Genomic DNA, 18,849 nt, shown 5'->3' on the forward strand with positions numbered 1-18,849 from the left:
CGTAAATACGCGTATCGATAATTAACATACACTACACATATAATACAGACAGAATGAGAGCAGGATAAAATGTTTTATTTAATAATAGATTTAATTTTAAGGCCAATATCAGTTTATTCAACATTGTCAATAGGTGGCAGTGGAGAACTAAAACGCTGACAAAACAAAAGTCACCAGCAGAGAAGAAGAGCGCGCGTTATGGCAGGGTCACACTCACAGTGGAGGGTCAGTCTAACAACAATCTATGTTTTCTATGCAAATGTTTAGTTTTGCGTTTGCTTTGTAAATATAGTATATATTGTGTAATTTCCCAAGTGTATTTGCATAATGAAGAGTACAACTTAACCTTAGTAAAGCCATTTTATCTCACTAACAAAGAAATACCATGGTACTACTATGCTTTTGATGTGAATTACAATGTTTTTCTTCATAAATATTGTACATGTACTGTCTCAGTGCCACTAAATAGTTCATTTTTAAGTGTAATCCCTCAGTACTATACAGTACAATTATTATTATTATTACCATACTGATATTGAATGCCATTATTTTACCATGGTACAACCACAGTACTTCTTTGTAGTTCTGCCAGTTATACTGCATGACTTTTGTTTTGGACCTAAAATAGTATCTGTTTATGTTAATGAGTGTGTTTTTAACTCTTGTCCACAGCCACCACGTTCCTGTGACGTTTACTGGAGTGAATTCAAGCACTGCAAGAGTTTATTCAACAGATTCCATGAATACTACACCTACGGAAAATCACCGGCCTGCCAGCAGTGGAAACAAGACTATTACACCTGCAAAGAGTGGGAAAACAACCACAGCACACAAGCCAGGGTGAGTCTAGACAAATTTGACTTACACTACCAGTCAAATGTATGGAAATATTAAGATTTTTGTTATGTTTTTGTCTCTTATGCTCACCATATGTAATAAAAAATTTGAAATATTTTTCACATTGTAAATCAGCTGTTTTCTATGTGTATACATAGTAAAGTGTAATTAATTCCTGTGATCAAAGTTGAATTTATCATCATTACTCCAGTCTTCAGCGTCACAGAAATCATTCTAATATGAGGATTTGATGCTCATGAATCACTTATGATTATTATCAATGTTGAAAACAATAAACCGTGATACACTACCATTCGAAAGTTGGGGTAAAAGATTAAAAAAAGAAGGAATTAATGTTTTTATGCAGCAAAAATGCATTATATTGATCAAAAGTGACAGTAAATATTTTTTTATTTCAAATAAATGCGGTTCTTTTGAACTTTGAACCTTGAAACAAGGTTTCCAAAAAATATATTAAGCAGTAAAAATTGATCATCAGTAATAATTGATAATAACTGCAGAAAATCAGCATATTAGAATGATTTCTGAAGGATCATGTGACACTAAATTATGGAAGGTGGTTTCTGCCACGGAACAATTTAAAGGGGTCATGAACTGCGTTGTTTTATTGTTTTATGATGTTTCCTGGGGTGCACTTATAATGTTAGAATGCTTTTTACATCAAACATTGTCATAATTTATAAATAAAAGGCATTTTTCGATCCTGATTTTAGCCTCTGCTCTGAACGCTCTGTTTCAAGGGGCGTGTCTGTTGGGAGACTTCAGTGTAAACACCCACTGCTGTGATTGGCTAACGTCTTTGCATTTGAAATAGTATTACTCTCTCTTTTAGTGCGTTTTTACTGTTACAGCTCTCATGGTTAACTAATCGTGAAAAGTGTTGCATTATATTAAGATCTATGGCATTATATTCAGATCGTGGCATGAAAGGTTGGAGAGATGATCATTGTAGCCGATCACACACATGTTGAGCTCATGAAAGCAGTGATCTCATCATTGCAACTCAGTTTCTGTACACTAACGCAGTGGTTCCCAACCACGTTCCTGGAGGACCCCCAACAGTGCACATTTTGCATGTCTCCTCAATCAAACACACCTGATTCAGGTCATCAGCTCATTAGTAGCTACTCCAAGACCTGATGTGGGTGTGTCAGACAAAGGACACATCCAAAATGTGTACTGTTGGGGGTCCTCCAGGAACGTGGTTGGGAACCACTGCACTAACGAATGCTTTCATCTTCACTAACCAGGCAAACGTGATATAGTTAAGAGATTGTTTGAATTAAACGGGAGTCACTGATAAATGCGTCACTGATCAACTCTCCTGTTTGATTGACGGGTTCAGCGCACACTGCTCAAACGATTGCAAAGGGAGCTTTCTTTGATCGTTTTCTTTATAGAATTTAATCACCGTTAAATAACAGATTATTTTCATCCTACTAAGAGAAACAACGCAAGTTGATGTGTAGTCACTAGGGATGCAACAATACAGTTAGTCCACGGTTCAATACATACCTCGGTTTTTAACCACAGTTTTCGGTTCGGTTCTGATGGCTTGTCACATCAGTTTTTTGTTATTCTATTCTTAGGCGACAGGAACAGCAAGAGGTTAAGGAGAAAAAAGACTATTTTTTTATTGCAATACTCTTTCTTTACTTTACTTAAAATAATTGAAAACCCTTACTTAAAGGGTTAGTTCACCCAAAAATGAAAATTCTGTCATTAATTACTTACCCTCATGTCGTTCGACACCCGTAAGACCTCCGTTCATCTTCAGAACACAAATGAAGATATTTTAGTTGAAATCTGATGGCTCTGAAAGGCCTCCATTGGCACAATGCACTGTACACTCTCAAGACCCTTAAAAGGCACTAAAGACGTCGTTACAAAGTCCATCTCACTACAGTGGTTCTACAATAACTTTATGAAGCGATGAGAATAGTTCTCTTACGAGAGGTTCTCTCGTATTGCGTAAGTTCCTTAGGCTACGGGAAAGTATTCTTTCTTCGAGATTTCTGAAAAACCCAAAATTATCCTTAATTTTGTAACATTGTCAACGCAGTGCGGCAGCCTGGCAGACCATAGCAGGCTATTCCAGCGTGCTATTGGCTGCTCTGCTGGCAACTGCAGCAGCCTATCGGTGAGCCCGCGTGACGTGGCGACCAATGAGGGCGCTTCGCGCCCACCTGGCTTCATTTGCCTACAGGTGGGGCGTGGCCACGTGTATATAAGCAGGGCTCACGGGCTGCATATTCGATCTTCTTTTCTTCAGCGAAGCCCTTCGCATCGCTGGATCTGGAACCCGCCGCCGTTGAACGTGCAGACGAGCAAGCAGAGGACAGCGCCTGAGGAAGCCGGCAGCATCGCGCCACCTTCAGCCATCCGTGCCTGCTCTGCTATCCGGCAGCATTATATCCTTTTATTGCTCAGTGTTGTCGCCGCTGCGTCACACTTTCACAAAAAGAGCCGAGCGTTTTTCTAAAAATGTCTCGTTCCACCTGCGGCTCGTGTCACGCGCAGCTCAGTTCCGGGGACCGCCATGTGATCTGCGCTCTCTGCCTGGGCCGTGATCACGCCGCCGCCGCACTTCTCGCCGGCGGATGCCCGGAGTGCGAAGAACTAACGATGTCGACCCTGCGGGCTCGACTCGATCAGTTCGAAGATGACATCCCTCCAGTCTCTGCTAAGCCGCGCAGGAAAAAGCGCCGCTCGCAGCGGACTCCGGAGTTTGCCGAGAGAAGCTCGCCGGAACCCTTCCCGCCCGCTTCACTCTCGCCTTCCCCGCCCCCACCCCAGGCCGCCATTTCTGTTGCCGCCTCTGGGGATGAGGCGGATGCGGCCGCGGAACGCGCCGACAGCTGCTCCATCATGCCAGAGCTTCACGAGGAGCTCGCGAAGTCCTGGAACGCGCCATTCTCCGCGAGGGTCTCGTCTCAGGCTTCTTCGACGCTCTCACAAGTTGACGGCGCGGCTGAGAAAGGCTACAACGCTATCCCTCCGGTGGAAGAGGCGGTCGCAGCGCACCTTTGCCCGCCTTCTGGTTGGCGCTCAAAGGCTGCCCTCCCGTCTAAGGCCTGCAGAGTGACGTCATCGCTGATCGGCCGCGCTTTCGCTGCCTCCGGTCAAGCTGCGTCTGCTCTGCACTCTATGGCCGTGCTGCAAATCCTCCAAGCCAATCTCCTCCGTGATCTGGACGAGAGGAGCTGTGACGCTGAGCTGATCACGGATTTGCGAAGCGCGACGGATCTCTCCCTCCGCGCTACCAAGACCGCAGCACAGGCCCTCGGACGCTCTATGGCCTCCCTCACGGTAGCTGAGCGCCACCTCTGGCTCACGCTCGCGGACATGCGAGAAACAGAGCGCGCGGCCTTCTTAAACGCCCCGCTCTCTCCATCTGGGCTCTTCGGACCAGCGGTCAAGGGGATCGTCGACCGCTTCTCCGAAGTACAGAAGACGACGCAGGCCATGAACCTCTTCCTGCCTCGACGCCCAGGCGCCAGCAGTAGCTCCGTTGCTCGCCGTCCTCGCGACCAGCCAGCACCGAGCTCCGCGCAGCGCCCGGCGCGGCCCCCTTCGTCTCAGCGAAGACCGAGCGGCCGCCCCAGATCGCGCTCTTCCAGCCACGGTAGGCCGCCTCCCCCTCGGGGCCCCCGGCCTAGGATCGTGCTGAAGTCCGAGCCTCCAAAGCCCTCCTAGCCAGAGGCAAGAAACGACGGTTAAGTCCCGCTGCGGCCGGACCACCGTCAAAACTCTTTTTCCTGTCAGCCCCCACCACTGTGGCTGCTGCAGAGGAATTTCACGCAGCCAACGAGCCGGCAAAAACGCCCTCTCGCCTGTCAACGACCGCCGTTTTTACGGCGAACCAGAGAAATCACAAAAGTTGCATTATTTCTGGTTGCACGGCTCACGCCGTATGTGTTTCAAATGCAGTAAATGTGCCCACTTTTCTGTGTTCACCCCTGCACATAAGCACTATAAACCCCGTGTCCCCCACTCACATAAAGCGGCCTCCGGCCGCTCGAGTGCTAGAGTTAGGTCACGTGTCCGCTTGTCTGCGTCCACGCCTAGCCACCACACGCGCTGTCACACAGCCACTCTTAACCGGTCATGTTCCACGCGTAAGAGTTGTGCCCGCTCAAACGCGCTCACACATTTTCGCCAACATTATGCCTCAGGCGCTACGCACCGCGCCACACACCATTTGTTTTCCGCCCAAGGTGGCCGAAGCGATGAGTGTAGGGCCACACACAAGACATTCCCCGCTCAAAGCGGTAGAGACACAGTGTGTAAGGCGGCCAGCCACCGAAAGCGAGCGGCTGGCCCACAGCACAGAGAGCGCGCGCACCGCGCCCGCCCCTCTTATACGGGCCGTCAAACCCGCGAAACGCGGCGTTTCGAGCCCAGAGGCCGTTCTGTCCCGTTTGGCACACGCGAAAGCGTGGGAAGCCATTCCAGGTGTATCAGAATGGGTGCTGAGAACAGTGAAGCACGGCTACACTCTGCAGTTCGCTCGCCCGCCCTCCGCGCTTCTGTGCGCGTATAGAGACGAGAGTGAGCGAAGAAGTAGCACATCTACTTCGAGCGGAGATAGCCACGCTGCTGTGCAAAGGGGCTATAGAACCGGTTCCCCATTCTATGAGCGAGTCAGGCTTTTACAGCCGATATTTTCTCGTGCCAAAAAGGGACGGGTCGCTCAGACCGATTCTGGATCTGAGGCGTCTGAACAAAGCTCTTTTGAGGAGATCGTTCAAGATGCTTACGACCAAGCAGATCCTCGCGCATATTCGCCCGAGAGACTGGCTAATTTCCCTAGATTTGAAAGACGCATATTTTCAAATCAAGATAACGCCGCGTCACAGGCCATTCTTACGATTCGCCTTCGACGGCCAGGCCTATCAATACACCGTCCTTCCGTTCGGCCTGTCACTAGCACCCCGTACATTTACGAAGTGCATGGACGCGGCCCTCGCTCCCCTGAGAAACCGGGGGATGCGAATATTGAACTACTTGGACGACTGGCTCATCCTGGCGCAGTCAGAGGCCGAGCTCCTCGCCCACAGGGCAATGCTGCTCAGCCATTTGGACAGCCTGGGGCTCACGGTCAACTGGACCAAGAGCTCATTAGTGCCCACGCAATCAACCTCATTTCTGGGTTTGAATCTGGACACTGTGGCTATGTCTGCCCGCCTGTCACCACAACGCACGCGCCAAGTTCGGCGCATGGCTGCGTACTTCCGGCCGGGCAAAATCGCACCCCTCAAGCTTTTTCAGTGGATGCTGGGACGTATGGCCTCAGCTGCAGCTGTGCTCCAGCTGGGCTTAATGCGCATGCGCCCGCTGCAACGCTGGTTAAACGCCCGAGTGCCTCACAGAGCCTGGGCTGCCGGAGGTTTCAGGATCAGAGTGACTCAGGGCTGTGTTGCAGCCCTAGAGCCCTGGTTAGTAGCCGACTGGTACCAGCGGGGAGTGACAATGGGGGCCATCTCACACCGCAAAGTCATCTCGACGGACGCCTCCACCTCGGGTTGGGGCGCCGTTTTCGAGGGCAGACCGGCCTCGGGCCTCTGGTCGAGCGGAGAAAAACTCCTACACATAAACTGTTTGGAGATGATAGCGGTAGAGAACGCGCTCAAGCAGTTTCTCCCGTTTATACGGGGACACCATGTGTTGGTCCGGTCGGACAATACCACGGTGGTGTCCTACGTGAACCGGCAGGGCGGTGTCAGGTCCAGGTGTCTGGGCAATCTGACGGAACGCCTGCTCGTGTGGGCACACAGCTCGCTGCGCTCGCTGAGAGCGGCGCACGTTCCGGGTCACCTCAACGTGGGCCCGGACAAGCTGTCCAGGGGCCTCATTCTCCCAGGAGAATGGTCCCTGCACCCCCAGACAGTCCAGCTGGTATGGCGCCTATTCGGCAGAGCGGAGCTCGACCTCTTTGCAACAAAAGAGAACGCCCGCTGCTCGACGTTCTTGTCCAAAAGCGAGGATGCGCTGTCCCAACTTTGGCCCAGCCTCCCGCTGTATGCTTTCCCGCCGATTTCCCTATTGACCCAGGTTATAGCGAAAATCAGGGAAACGCGCCGCCCGGTGCTCCTTATAGCGCCGCGCTGGGAGAACCAGATTTGGTACCCAGAGCTGGTGAAGCTGTCGCACTCACCCCCCTGGCCAGTTCCGCTGAGAGCAGACCTCCTCTCTCAAGCAGGAGGGTCAGTTTGGCATCCCCATCCAGAGCGATGGTCTCTGCATGTATGGGTGACCAACGGATACCCGTTGACCTGCCCGAAGGGGTTATGAACACGATCTCACACTCTAGAGCCCCCTCGACGAGGCGGTTATATAGTTCTAAGTGGTCGGTGTTCACTGAGTGGTGTGCTTCCAAGGGATTGGAACCGCAGCAATGTGGCGTCCAGCGGGTGCTCTCCTTCCTCCAGGAGCTCTTGGAACTGGGCAGGTCCCCTTCCACGCTCAAAGTGTATGTAGCGGCTATAGCAGCGTTCGCCCAGACGACGCTAGGCAGCACGCTAGGAAGGAACGAGCTCATCATCCGTTTCCTCAGAGGAGCTAGACGGATGAATCCCCCGCGGCTCCCATCGGTTCCTATTTGGGATCTGGCCTTGGTCCTAGAGGCCATGAAGGCTCATCCCTTTGAACCGCTCGAGACTGTGGAACCAAGGTTCCTTTCGCTAAAAACCGCGTTCCTGATAGCTCTGGCTTCAGTGAAACGCGTGGGGGAGCCCGACGTGTATGGAGTTCGGTCCTAATGACTCTAAGGTCATTCTCAGACCGAGGCATGGTTATGTCCCCAAAGCGATCGGCACTCCTTTCAGGGTGCAGATTATCTCCCTCTCGGCTCTGCCAGCATCCGACGAGGGGGATGGTGGCAATATCCTCTGCCCTGTCAGGGCATTGAGGGTTTATGTCACACGCTCCGCCGCCTTCAGGCGTTCTGAGCAGCTATTTGTTTCGTTTGGAGGGCGCGCTAAAGGTCTCGCCTCCTCGAAACAGACCCTGTCCAGGTGGATAGTGGACGCGATTGCAACTGCATACGCTTCCAAACACCTGCAGTGCCCGCTAGGTGTCAGAGCACACTCCACCAGAGGCATGGCCTCTTCGTGGGCTTGGGCCAGAGGGATTTCCATCCACGATATTTGCGTGGCGGCAGGCTGGGCCTCCCCGTCTACGTTCGTGAGATTTTACAATCTGGAAGTTCCTGCCTTACAGGCGAAAGTGTTATCAGTTCAATAAGGCTGTTGGTTCTGCCCGGTGATTCTGCGCAGACATAGCTCACATACTGGTAGTAAGTTCGGTACAAGGCTTATGTAAATTTGAAGGAGACCGGCGGTACCGTTCCCTCATTTACGAAAAGAGCTGTTGTGAGTTCGAAGGTGACCGGCGGTGCCGTTACCTCACTCATATGACAAGATATTGTGAATTTGAAGGCGACCGGCCTTGCCGTTCCCTCATTCATGAGACAAGGTGTGGTGAATTTGAAGGCGACCGGCAGGTGCCGTTCCCTCATTCATAAGGCAGGGTGTTGTAACCACCCGTTGTAACCACCCGTCAGTTCAAACGAAGTGTCCGTATATGTGGTGGCCCGTTTCCTTTACCGGCCACCCTGCCCGAGCAGTGTTATGGTCCCCGGTTCCCTGGGATACATATGCTGTATGCGAGGCGCGCACGGCGTTGACAATATGTTCCCGTAGCGTAAGGAACTTACGCAATACGAGAGAACCTCTCGTAAGAGAACGATACTCGGTTACTTAACGTAACCTCGGTTCTCTCTAGAAGAGGGAACGAGTATTGCGTTCCTTGCCGTGCGCCCCGCGGGCTTTTACGCTTCAGAACTACGAAAACCGAATATGCAGCCCGTGAGCCCTGCTTATATACACGTGGCCACGCCCCACCTGTAGGCAAATGAAGCCAGGTGGGCGCGAAGCGCCCTCATTGGTCGCCACGTCACGCGGGCTCACCGATAGGCTGCTGCAGTTGCCAGCAGAGCAGCCAATAGCACGCTGGAATAGCCTGCTATGGTCTGCCAGGCTGCCGCACTGCGTTGACAATGTTACAAAATTAAGGATAATTTTGGGTTTTTCAGAAATCTCGAAGAAAGAATACTTTCCCGTAGCGTAAGGAACTTACGCAATACTCGTTCCCTCTTCTAGAGAGAACCGAGGTTACGTTAAGTAACCGAGTATCGTTTTTGTGCGCAAAAAAACCCCTAAATAACGACTTATATAGTGATGACGATTTCAAAACCGATCATGATTCGACTCACTGATTCATAACGCTTCGAAGCTTCATGATGCCGTGTTTTGAAATCGTCATCACTATGTAAGTCGTTATTTAGGGTTTTTTTGCGCACAAAAACTATTCTCGTCGCTTTATAAAGTTATTGTAGAACCACTGTAGTGAGATGGACTTTGTAACAACGTCTTTAGTGCCTTTTAAGGGTCTTGAGAGTGAACCGTGCCATTGTGCCAATGGAGGCCTTTCAGAGCCATCAGATTTCAACTAAAATATCTTCATTTGTGTTCTGAAGATGAACGGAGGTCTTACGGGTGTCGAACGACATGAGGGTAAGTAATTAATGACAGAATTTTCATTTTTGGGTGAACTAACCCTTTAAACTTAAAACTTTACTTTAAAAAAACCCTTGTACACATTCCTAGTGTATTGTAAAATATAAAATAAATATAGGCCTATATAAAGATTTACACTGGCAGCTCAGAGCTGTACAGCAGCATTTAAGTATGAAATTGAATGAATAAAAGTAAAAATAAAACACTACATAGACTTCACTATAAATTATACATTGATTCTTATTAAAGCTACTGTATTAGTTTTTCAGTCAAGAGCAGTGAGTGATTTTCTCTTTGTCTTTTGTTGTTGTATTAACATTAAAGGGATAGTTCACTCAAAAATGAAAATTCTGTCATCGAGAAATGAATACAGGTTTGGAACAATATTAGAGTGAGTAAACAATGACATAATTTTAGAGGTGAACTGTCCCTTTAAGGACAGCGTGTTCACTATAGGCTGCGCTGCTGTCAATTAAGACTTGCACGCATCTAATATACAGACACACGCGATTTTACTTTCACTTTAGACATAACCGACTGTGCTTATGTTAACCTTGTGTGTATTTGACAGTATTAGCGCAGTAAGATGACTACTTAGTTCAGTAATCACGTGTTTGACAGTTGTTTAGTGCGCGCGCTCGGAAAAGCTCATGTTAAAAGCGTGCACGTGAATGAAACCGGCAAGGCTTTAAAACGCATGCAAAAAATGAACTTTCTTGACTGTGAATATCTATAGTGTTCTGTGAGTATGACTCCACCACTAACGTGTGATGTGAATGTATGTTGCGTTGTTCAGGGGATGGAGGCAAATTATAGAATATGTAGAAAAATAAGTAATTCACAAGCGCGTATTGAACCGTGAATGCCGTACCGAATGGTTCAATATTATATTGAGAATTGTGGCATCCCTAGTAGCCACTGGTTTGATTTACTGACACACAGACAAAGAAAATTTGACTACATTAATCATCACATTTCAGATCAGGCATTAACACAGTTACTTACATGTTGCATTACTGTTGAGCCCAGGCACTGCACAATATTTTGTAATCCTCAACGGCATGTTTATTGTTTGGTAGCTCGATCTGGTTTAACACTAGGCCTATGTTATATGCGTGAATCGGTGGGTGGGCATAACAGGCAGTGATGAAGTAGGCGTTGATCTTCTTCTGCAGAGGCGGTGCTTCACCACATGAGGACATCAAGGGTTTGCACATTCTGAGATCGAGCGTTTGCTGGGCCTGGTGTCTATAAAAGCTTTTTTTTTTACTAACAAGGAAGTTTTCAGCTCCAAAACTTACAGGATATTCTTATATCACCATGAACTTTTATATATCAAAGACTGAATGAAAAGTTGATTTCTCAATTCATGACCCCTTTAAAAGATCATTTTGACTTTTTATCTCACAATTGCATGATATAAAATTGCAGTTGCGTGTTATAAAGTCAGAATTGCAAGAAAAAAAGTTGCATTACTTTTTTATGTGGTGGAATCAAGCTTCCATATTAAAACTGGAGTAATGATGCTGAAAATCACAGGAATAAATTACATTTTACTACATATAAAACAGCTGTTTTAAGTTGTAATATTATTTCACAATATTACAGATTTTACTGTATTTTTGATCAAATAAATGCAGCATCTGGTCGACATCTTTCAAAAACATTAAAAAAATCCAAGCTTTTGACCAGTTGTAACCAGCATTACGTTTGTGTCATATTGCTGTGTTCATCATCTCATACGCACCATTAGGAATCCCTCCAGGAGAGCGAGAGGAAACGAGTCGCCGAGCAGAGGAAGTTCACTCCGGTCTGGGAGCTTCGGAAAAGCCCTCCGGCTGACTGGCATCTCCCTCTCAACCAGGACAAACCGCAGGACTCTTGAACACTCCCATGCAGATCACACGGGACTGTTTATGATGCAAGAACGAGGCACTTGAGTCGCATGAACTCCCGCTGGGAATCTCCTCACACTACCTCTCCTGGACCCATGCGCTTCTGCTCTGCTGTAGATCTGATTCTCCTGGTGCTCGCAGCTTAAAACCTCAAGATCAAGTTATTGCAACACTTAAATATGGAATTAATAAAATAAACATTCAAGCATTTAATGAAAGAGTCAATATAGCACAAAAATATTAGATGATGTCCTACATGTTTTGATTATTTTCCTCTTCAGTCCAAAAGCCATAATTTTGCAGTATTTTAATTCTATACACGCATTTATGAATGTAGACATGACATGTTTTTACTAGAGTTTGGCCTTTATTGTTTCACTGGAGACATTATTTATTGCGTTACAGAAATCAGAAATGAATATGTAAATGGGTATAACTCTGTAAAAGTCATTAAAATCACTGGCATAAAGCTAAATATCACAATAAAGGTATAGATACTTAAATGAATCAACCCTTGTGTTGTGTTGCAGGTCAATTTGACCCGTTTCGATTTTTGAGGGGTTTTTTTCTTGTCATGACGTTTTCTCATTTAGGGTCATGAACATGCATACAAAGTTTCAACGCAGTGATGTGTTTTGACAGATAATCACGCACTGAAGGTGCGTAGGCACCTTTTGTAATCGTTAGTGTTCTTCTTCCGCTCTTGAGAGTATGACAGCCATGGGCGACGGAAGCAAAATAAAATGTGTGTGGGTCCTCTCAGAAAAGTTTTACTGGAGTAGATGCCATTTATATTAAGCACAAATATTGCCTTGTTTACTAAACGTCTGGTTGGGCCAGACAAAATTACAGAAATCACCATATTATTGAGGGCAGCAATACTGTAGGGGTAAGACGCATGACATCAAGTTTTGACGAAAATCGACCCAAGGTTTGAATCCGCCTTTTGCTGAACTCGCTCTGCTCCCTTTTCCCATCACATATCAGATCGGAAAGGCATTTATTTTCAATAAAAATGAAGAAAATATTAGAAAAGTGGAAATAAAGCGTCTAACGTATGTTTAATAATAAGTATTTATCGGTTAAGGGTAGGTGAACAGATGTGCTGAATTAGAGGCGATAAAAGTGAGTGGGTCCAATATCATTGATCGTAAAAAGTGGGTGGGTCTTGTCCCACCCTCATACAATGGTTCAGACACCCATGATGACAGCCCATAGAACCACTTGTGGGAAAGTTATGAAATTTGGCACACAGATAAAGGACAGTCTGAAATGTCACCATATCAAATTTGGAGTTTCTAACTCAATCGCTCTAGCGCAACTACCTGTTCAACGTTTGACTTACATTTGTGCTAATAACTTTTGAACCGGAAGGGCTAGAAACTACATTGAAACTACCGTGGCTCAAGACGATTCGATTGAACCATATGACGTCATTTTCTGTAGTGCCAATTTTCCCACCAAAATTTTCCACCAAAAAACCTACTTTTTCGAACTCCTCCTAGACGGTTTTTCCGATTTGCACGAAAATTGAACCATATTGAACCAACAAAATGTTATGGGATTCAAGTCGATTCATCAAAGAGTTTTTGAATAACGTGCAAATAATTTGTATGTAGCGCTTGCGAAAATAGACACAAGGCTATATCTCCGCAACGCATGTCGATATCAAATTCTTGGTACAGATCATCACATGCGAAAAATGGCTATTTTTTGCTTATAATGTCTAATGTCTATCATAAAATTGGTCCTGTTAGATTCCGGGCGGCTTGCTGAGTCGAATGATCCAATTTTTCTATGTCGGCCATTTATAATTTTGAAGTAAAATGCTTTATTTTATGAACGCATTAGCGTCTCGTTATGAAACTCAGTATTGGTCATCGGCACAATGCCCGGAAGGAGCCTGAGAAGTTTTTAATCAGATATTACAAAGCTTATAACTTGGTCTGGTTTACTTATTTTCACGGGAGTCATATCATTAGATTCCTTAATCCTTGTCGAGGCCAATGATACCAAACATGCTAGGTTTTGCTTTATGGTTAAAGGTGCACTATGTAAAAAGATTTCTGTAAAATATCCAAAACCACTTAGCCAGTGTTATATATTGTGTTCAGTTGAGTACTTACAATATCCCAAATGTTTCCAACTGTTTGTAAATTGCTATTTTAACCAATGAACCGGGATGTGTGAGGAAGTCGCCTGTCAATGGCTTCATATCTGCGTTACCCTCGGTTTCCGATTTAATTTTGCAGAAACAAAATTAATTTTAATTATTTATAATGTACAATTATTTTATTATCATAGCAGCCGCTGAGCGAACGTCATAACTTCCTTTTCAACACACTCAGATGTGTCTAATATGATAAACAGAGCTGCGTTACCTCATACACATGACCGGAAAAGCAGAAGTGGCGTTGGCGACTGTGCCATAATAAAAGTCCCGCTGCTCACGAGGCATGTGTTGCGTTCATCTTATTAACAATCGCTCCAGCGGTTCCTCAGCTCCATCATCAAACTACGCCTTTGTTTTGAACAGGTGACCTCTAGTGGACGGAAAAGTTACACAGTGCAGCTTTAATTCAACGTTGTGAATATCTTTGAAACCGTTAATACGATTGAGACGAAACCACTATAGGAAAATCTGAATCATAGCAGGTTGACTAAATGTCAAAATTTTGATAGTAAGTGCCAAAAAAATGCAATGTGCTCATAAATATAAATGTCTATAACTCCTGAACAAAATTAGATATTTTCACCAAATTTGACAGTCATGTATGGGAGCACTACACAAAAAACTGTGCCACTTGCTGGCGCTATACTGAAACAAAACATGAAATTGGCTCTATACAACTCAATGTGTTTATGTGGGTTTTTGCTTAAAATTGTCTTCAAATGTCTTTACTAATTTTTGCAGTTGGCTTCCTTGTTTGCTTCTGTTGTGCTTGGCCCCAATGATTGCTGCTTGCAACTATATTATCTACAATTGTGGATCAATTTTACCCACATATTTTAATATTTTAAGGCAACTGAACCATTTCTTGTTTATGTTTTTGTTATTTTAGTTTTTTACTACCCTATTGAACCTAAAAAGGAGCCTTTCCCACTAAATATGGAAAATATACTGTATATATCTGTTATAGATCAGATTTTCCCGGTGCTCACTGGGAAAGTAACAACAAGTGCAACACTTAAATATGGAATTGATAAATTGATAAAAATTTCATGAAATTAGTCAATATAGCACAAAAATATTAGATAATGTCCTGTGTTTTGATTATTTTCCTTATTAAACTGTAGCAAGTTTAAAATATTTTAATTCTATATATGCATTTATGAGTGAAGACATAAAATGTTGACTGGAGACTTTATTTATTGTGCTACAGAAATCAGAAATGAATATGTAAATTAGTAATTATTATGATTCTGTATTCTGTGACACTGACCGCCTAAAAGTCATTGGCAATAAAGGTATGATGAAACAAATTATTTAAAGATCACATCAAGACTTGCAAAAACTTTATTCTTTGTCCTTGTGTGTTAACGTGTGATTTAATGGAGCAGACGAAGAACAACACATCATAAAGTTAATTTGTCTCTTCATTCTCACAGTCAGTTTCTCTGATGTTTTTGACATCTCATCAGTCATGAGACCAGAAAGCAACACTTTCATCCCCTTCTGAGGCGACACAGATCCTCACTGCGTGTACACTCGCGTGATGTCGTTGTATTTGCCTTCTGGAGCCTCGTAGTTTGTAATTGGCGGTGTGTAACAGGGCCCGTCGCACTGGAAGGGGAAGATGTCCGTGTCTGGGCTGACTGCTGCTTTATACAGCTCTTCTGACTCCAGCTTCAGCTCCTCCAGCGCTTGCCTCTGGGCCTCCAGCGCCTCCTGCATGACGTCCATCTCTGTCTGGTGCTGGGTGCGCTTGTATCTGGACCATTCCTTCAGCAGAAGAGCTCTGCGCTCGCTCGCCTCAAAAGACAGTTTAGGAGCCTCACGGGTCCTGGAGAGTGAAAGGAATCAGATTCATTCAAATCACAAGTTACAGAATGTATATGAGCCTTATTCTACTGTTTTTTTTATTCATTTTGCCCCTTTTATTCCATTATTACTTGAAAAATCTGTCATTAAAATGTTTGTAATATAAGTAGTTTGTTTCATATTTTTGGTGTCTACACACTACCGGTCAAAAGTAATAATTATGATTTTTTAATGTTTTTGTCTTATGCTCACCAAGGCTGCATTTATTGATCAAAAATACAGTAAAAACATGAATATTGTGAAATATTATTCCAATGTAAAATAACTGTTTTCTATGTGAATATATGTTCAAATGTAATTTATATTTGTGAATATTCAGCATCCTTACTCCAGTCTTCAGTGTCACATGATCCTTTAGAAATCATTCTAATATGATGATGTACTCAATTATTAACAATGTTTCTTATTATTATCAATGTTGAAAACTGCTTAATATTTTTGAGGAAACCATTATATTTTTTCTCCAGGATTCTTTAAATCAGTAAAATGTAGCTTTGTCAGGAAAGGAATAAAATATATTTTCAAATATATTATATACTCTGGTGCTCTTCACGTTATTCAAAAATTATATTTACATTACAATTTTTTATTAATTGATTGTACTGTATTTCAGCTTGATAATGTTTTTTATATAATATTTTGTAATTTTATGGGATTTTATGGTACTTAAATTATATTTATGGAAAAGTTAGAATCCATTTAATACCCATTAATCACATTTTGAGTAAAAGGAACATTACATTTCCAATTTAAACGGCTTTGGAGCACAGACTGAAGTTTGATCTCTTCATAGAGAAGACACTTGGTCGATTATTGCAGACGAGAACATTTAAAGAGAACTTGGAAAAAAGTGATACAATTTTGCATTTATTGTTATGACAAATGCACAAAAATATTTATATATATTTTTATATGAAATTTTTCATATAAAAACACGTTTTTACTCTAAACCTGTAGGAAAATCAAAGCCATAAATCTAAACAAGTTGTGTTCCAAATTTGACGTTGATATCTCAAAAAATTAGCTTTCAGTAAATTAACCTACAATGCGTTCATTTTTAACCATGAGGAGTACAAGTGTAACTATTTTTTTCAGGACCATTTAACCTTTTCGAATCATGTCTGTTCATATACACATCTAGGGCACACACTAGACACACATCTAGTGTGTCCCAGGCCTTAACTGTCCTTGTAGCGGCTCTTTTTTTATTGCCTCCCATCACATATTTTATTAATCATAATAAATTAGGTATCATTCAAAAGCTTTCACCCTCAGTATTCATCCTGTGAAAACTATTTTACCATGAAAACAGTACATTCATTAATTTTAGTGTGCAGTATTGTGTTTCATATTACAACATTTTCAGCACAATTGTTTATTTAAAACTCCTAATCTTGACAAAACTCATATCATTGGAAAAGTCTGAGAGTCATGGTTCCATATTTTTTGACTGTGATAGAAGTGATAATGAAAATTGTCAATGATATGTGGGTGTCACCGGTGGCTATTTTTGGTATAGCGCCTAAACACAATCTCATAGAACTTCAATTTTTGTGATATCAACTTCAAACTTGGTCAAACTATTGGCTTTGATTTTGTAGCATTTTCCATTTATAGAGTCCAAATTATGTTCTAAAATATATACTTGTATAAAATAAATAATGTTTTTTCACTTCACTAGTACTCTAAACATGTAGAAAACAGCTAAATAAAGAACAAAGTAGGTGTGTCCAGACTTATTTGTGTGTTATTTTACCTGGTATCGTCGAAGCTCTTGGCTGATGTAATAAAGTCTTCTATGGGAATCAGTTCTGGTGGAACTTTTTCCAATCTTTTAAGCTTCTTCTTCAGACGTTCTTTCATCATTGTCTCTCGCCGCGGGTCCACCTTCTTCTTCTTCTTGGGCTCTGCTCTGTTGGACAAGACAGAAAGCTCAACGTTTCTTATAGTGAAACACCCGTACAAAAACTTTACCATGGCAAGTCCAGAGTTTCCAGGCCAAAGTCCTATATTTTCTACTGTTAAAATCACAATAAACCAAAATATTAAATTTATTTATTGAGTAATCCACTATCTTGTAGAGACGGTCAAAATGACAATTTTCACATGAGATTTGGTCAATTTTCAGTGGCGAAAAAACCAAATGTTGGTTACTTTGCATACCCGTAACTCTAAAAGTGTTAAAGATATCTTAATATCCTTCTAGATTCTAATTCTTAACAAACTTTTACTTTGGTATCTTTCTTTTAAAGGCCCCTCAATAATCCAATCCCAGAGATATGGCGATCTTATTGTGGCTCCATGAGCAAATTGGTCAATTTTCAGTGGCGAAAAAAAACAAATGTTGGTTACTTTGCATACCTGTAACTCTAAAAGTATTAAAGATATCTTAATATCCTTCTAGATTCTAATTCTTAACAAACTTTTCCTTTGGTATCTTTCTTTTAAAGGCCCTCGATGATTCAATCCCAGAGATATGGCGATCTTAATGCGCCTCCATGAGCAAATTGGTCAATTTTCAGTGGCGAAAAACCAAACGTGGGCTACTTTGCATACCTGTAACTCAAAATCTATTAAAGATATCTCAATATCCTTCTAGGTTCCAATTCTTAACAAACTTTTCTTTTGGAATCTTCATTTTTAAGGGTCATCTAAGGTTCAATCCCATAGATATGGGGATCCCAATGCGACTCCATGTTCAATGTGTTGCATTTAAAACAGCTGATTCCTATTGCATTTGAAGGGAAATGTCTGAAGAACAAATCATGTTGAATCTAGAAATTGTCCACTTGACATGACCCTATAAGAAGATTAATTTCTGTTGTATAATAACAATGGTGACCAATGCCATTGTATCACAGTTTTAAAGTAGAAAGGTTAATATTAACTCAACAAAATGTACCATGGTATTTTTATGGTATTCGTTCTTAAGTAAATCACGATTACATCACATAGTACATGAAATATGCCAGCCAGTCACTCAGTCCCATGGTATTTCCATATATATGTGCAAGGAAACTGCAGAAAATATATTTTAGAAGAAACTATGTTGATTTACATAAGGGAATAGTGTGTATATGTGTCTGCACTGACCTTAATGGCACTGAGGTTTTCAGGGAAAGTACTGATGTGAACCAGTGACTGTGTCTGACAGCAACCACAGAACTGCTACTGTAAAAGAGTTATTTATCATCATAATCATCATCATCATGACCTCTGAGAGAAATACTGATATTATCACATGCACGTGGATTTCTAATGTCAAATACGTACCATGATGCTTGACTCGATATAATCCGGTTTACACTACGACACACAATCCCCGCCATAATTTACAGGAATATCGACTTCACAAACATCAATGATGAGAGATTAAAACTGTTTTACACCTTCCGGTGACCAATGTGCTTCTGTAGGTCATGTCCGTTTCACATACGCACTTTCCACATTACTGTATATCTTCATTTTCGACCAA

At 43.2% G+C, this 18,849-nt stretch overlaps 2 protein-coding genes across 3 annotated transcripts; one reads left to right on the forward strand and one right to left on the reverse strand.

Moving 5' to 3' along the window:
* Positions 1 to 168: 168 nt before the first annotated feature.
* Positions 169 to 14,828, forward strand: cUnh22orf39 (chromosome Un C22orf39 homolog). Its single transcript, XM_079827010.1, has 3 exons — positions 169 to 225; positions 673 to 840; positions 11,191 to 14,828. The coding sequence occupies exons 1-3, from the start codon at positions 199 to 201 to the stop codon at positions 11,320 to 11,322; spliced, it is 327 nt and encodes a 108-aa protein (XP_079683136.1). The 5' UTR covers positions 169 to 198; the 3' UTR covers positions 11,323 to 14,828.
* Positions 14,681 to 18,793, reverse strand: mrpl40 (mitochondrial ribosomal protein L40). 2 transcript variants are annotated; one of them, XM_079827008.1, is made up of 4 exons: positions 18,648 to 18,793; positions 18,468 to 18,545; positions 17,131 to 17,286; positions 14,681 to 15,336 (listed from the first exon to the last, which is right to left on the reverse strand). In XM_079827008.1, exons 1-4 carry the CDS (start codon positions 18,701 to 18,703, stop codon positions 15,027 to 15,029), a joined length of 600 nt encoding a protein of 199 aa, XP_079683134.1. In that variant the 5' UTR covers positions 18,704 to 18,793; the 3' UTR covers positions 14,681 to 15,026. The 2 variants fall into 2 exon arrangements, with proteins under 2 accessions (XP_079683134.1, XP_079683135.1); XM_079827009.1 differs by having other exon boundaries at positions 14,883 to 15,336; positions 18,468 to 18,542; positions 18,648 to 18,778.
* Positions 18,794 to 18,849: the final 56 nt, after the last annotated feature.

Source organism: Gobio gobio (assembly GCF_949357685.1).
Source record: "Gobio gobio genome assembly, chromosome: 10".
NCBI classification, from domain to species: Eukaryota; Metazoa; Chordata; class Actinopteri; order Cypriniformes; family Gobionidae; genus Gobio; species Gobio gobio.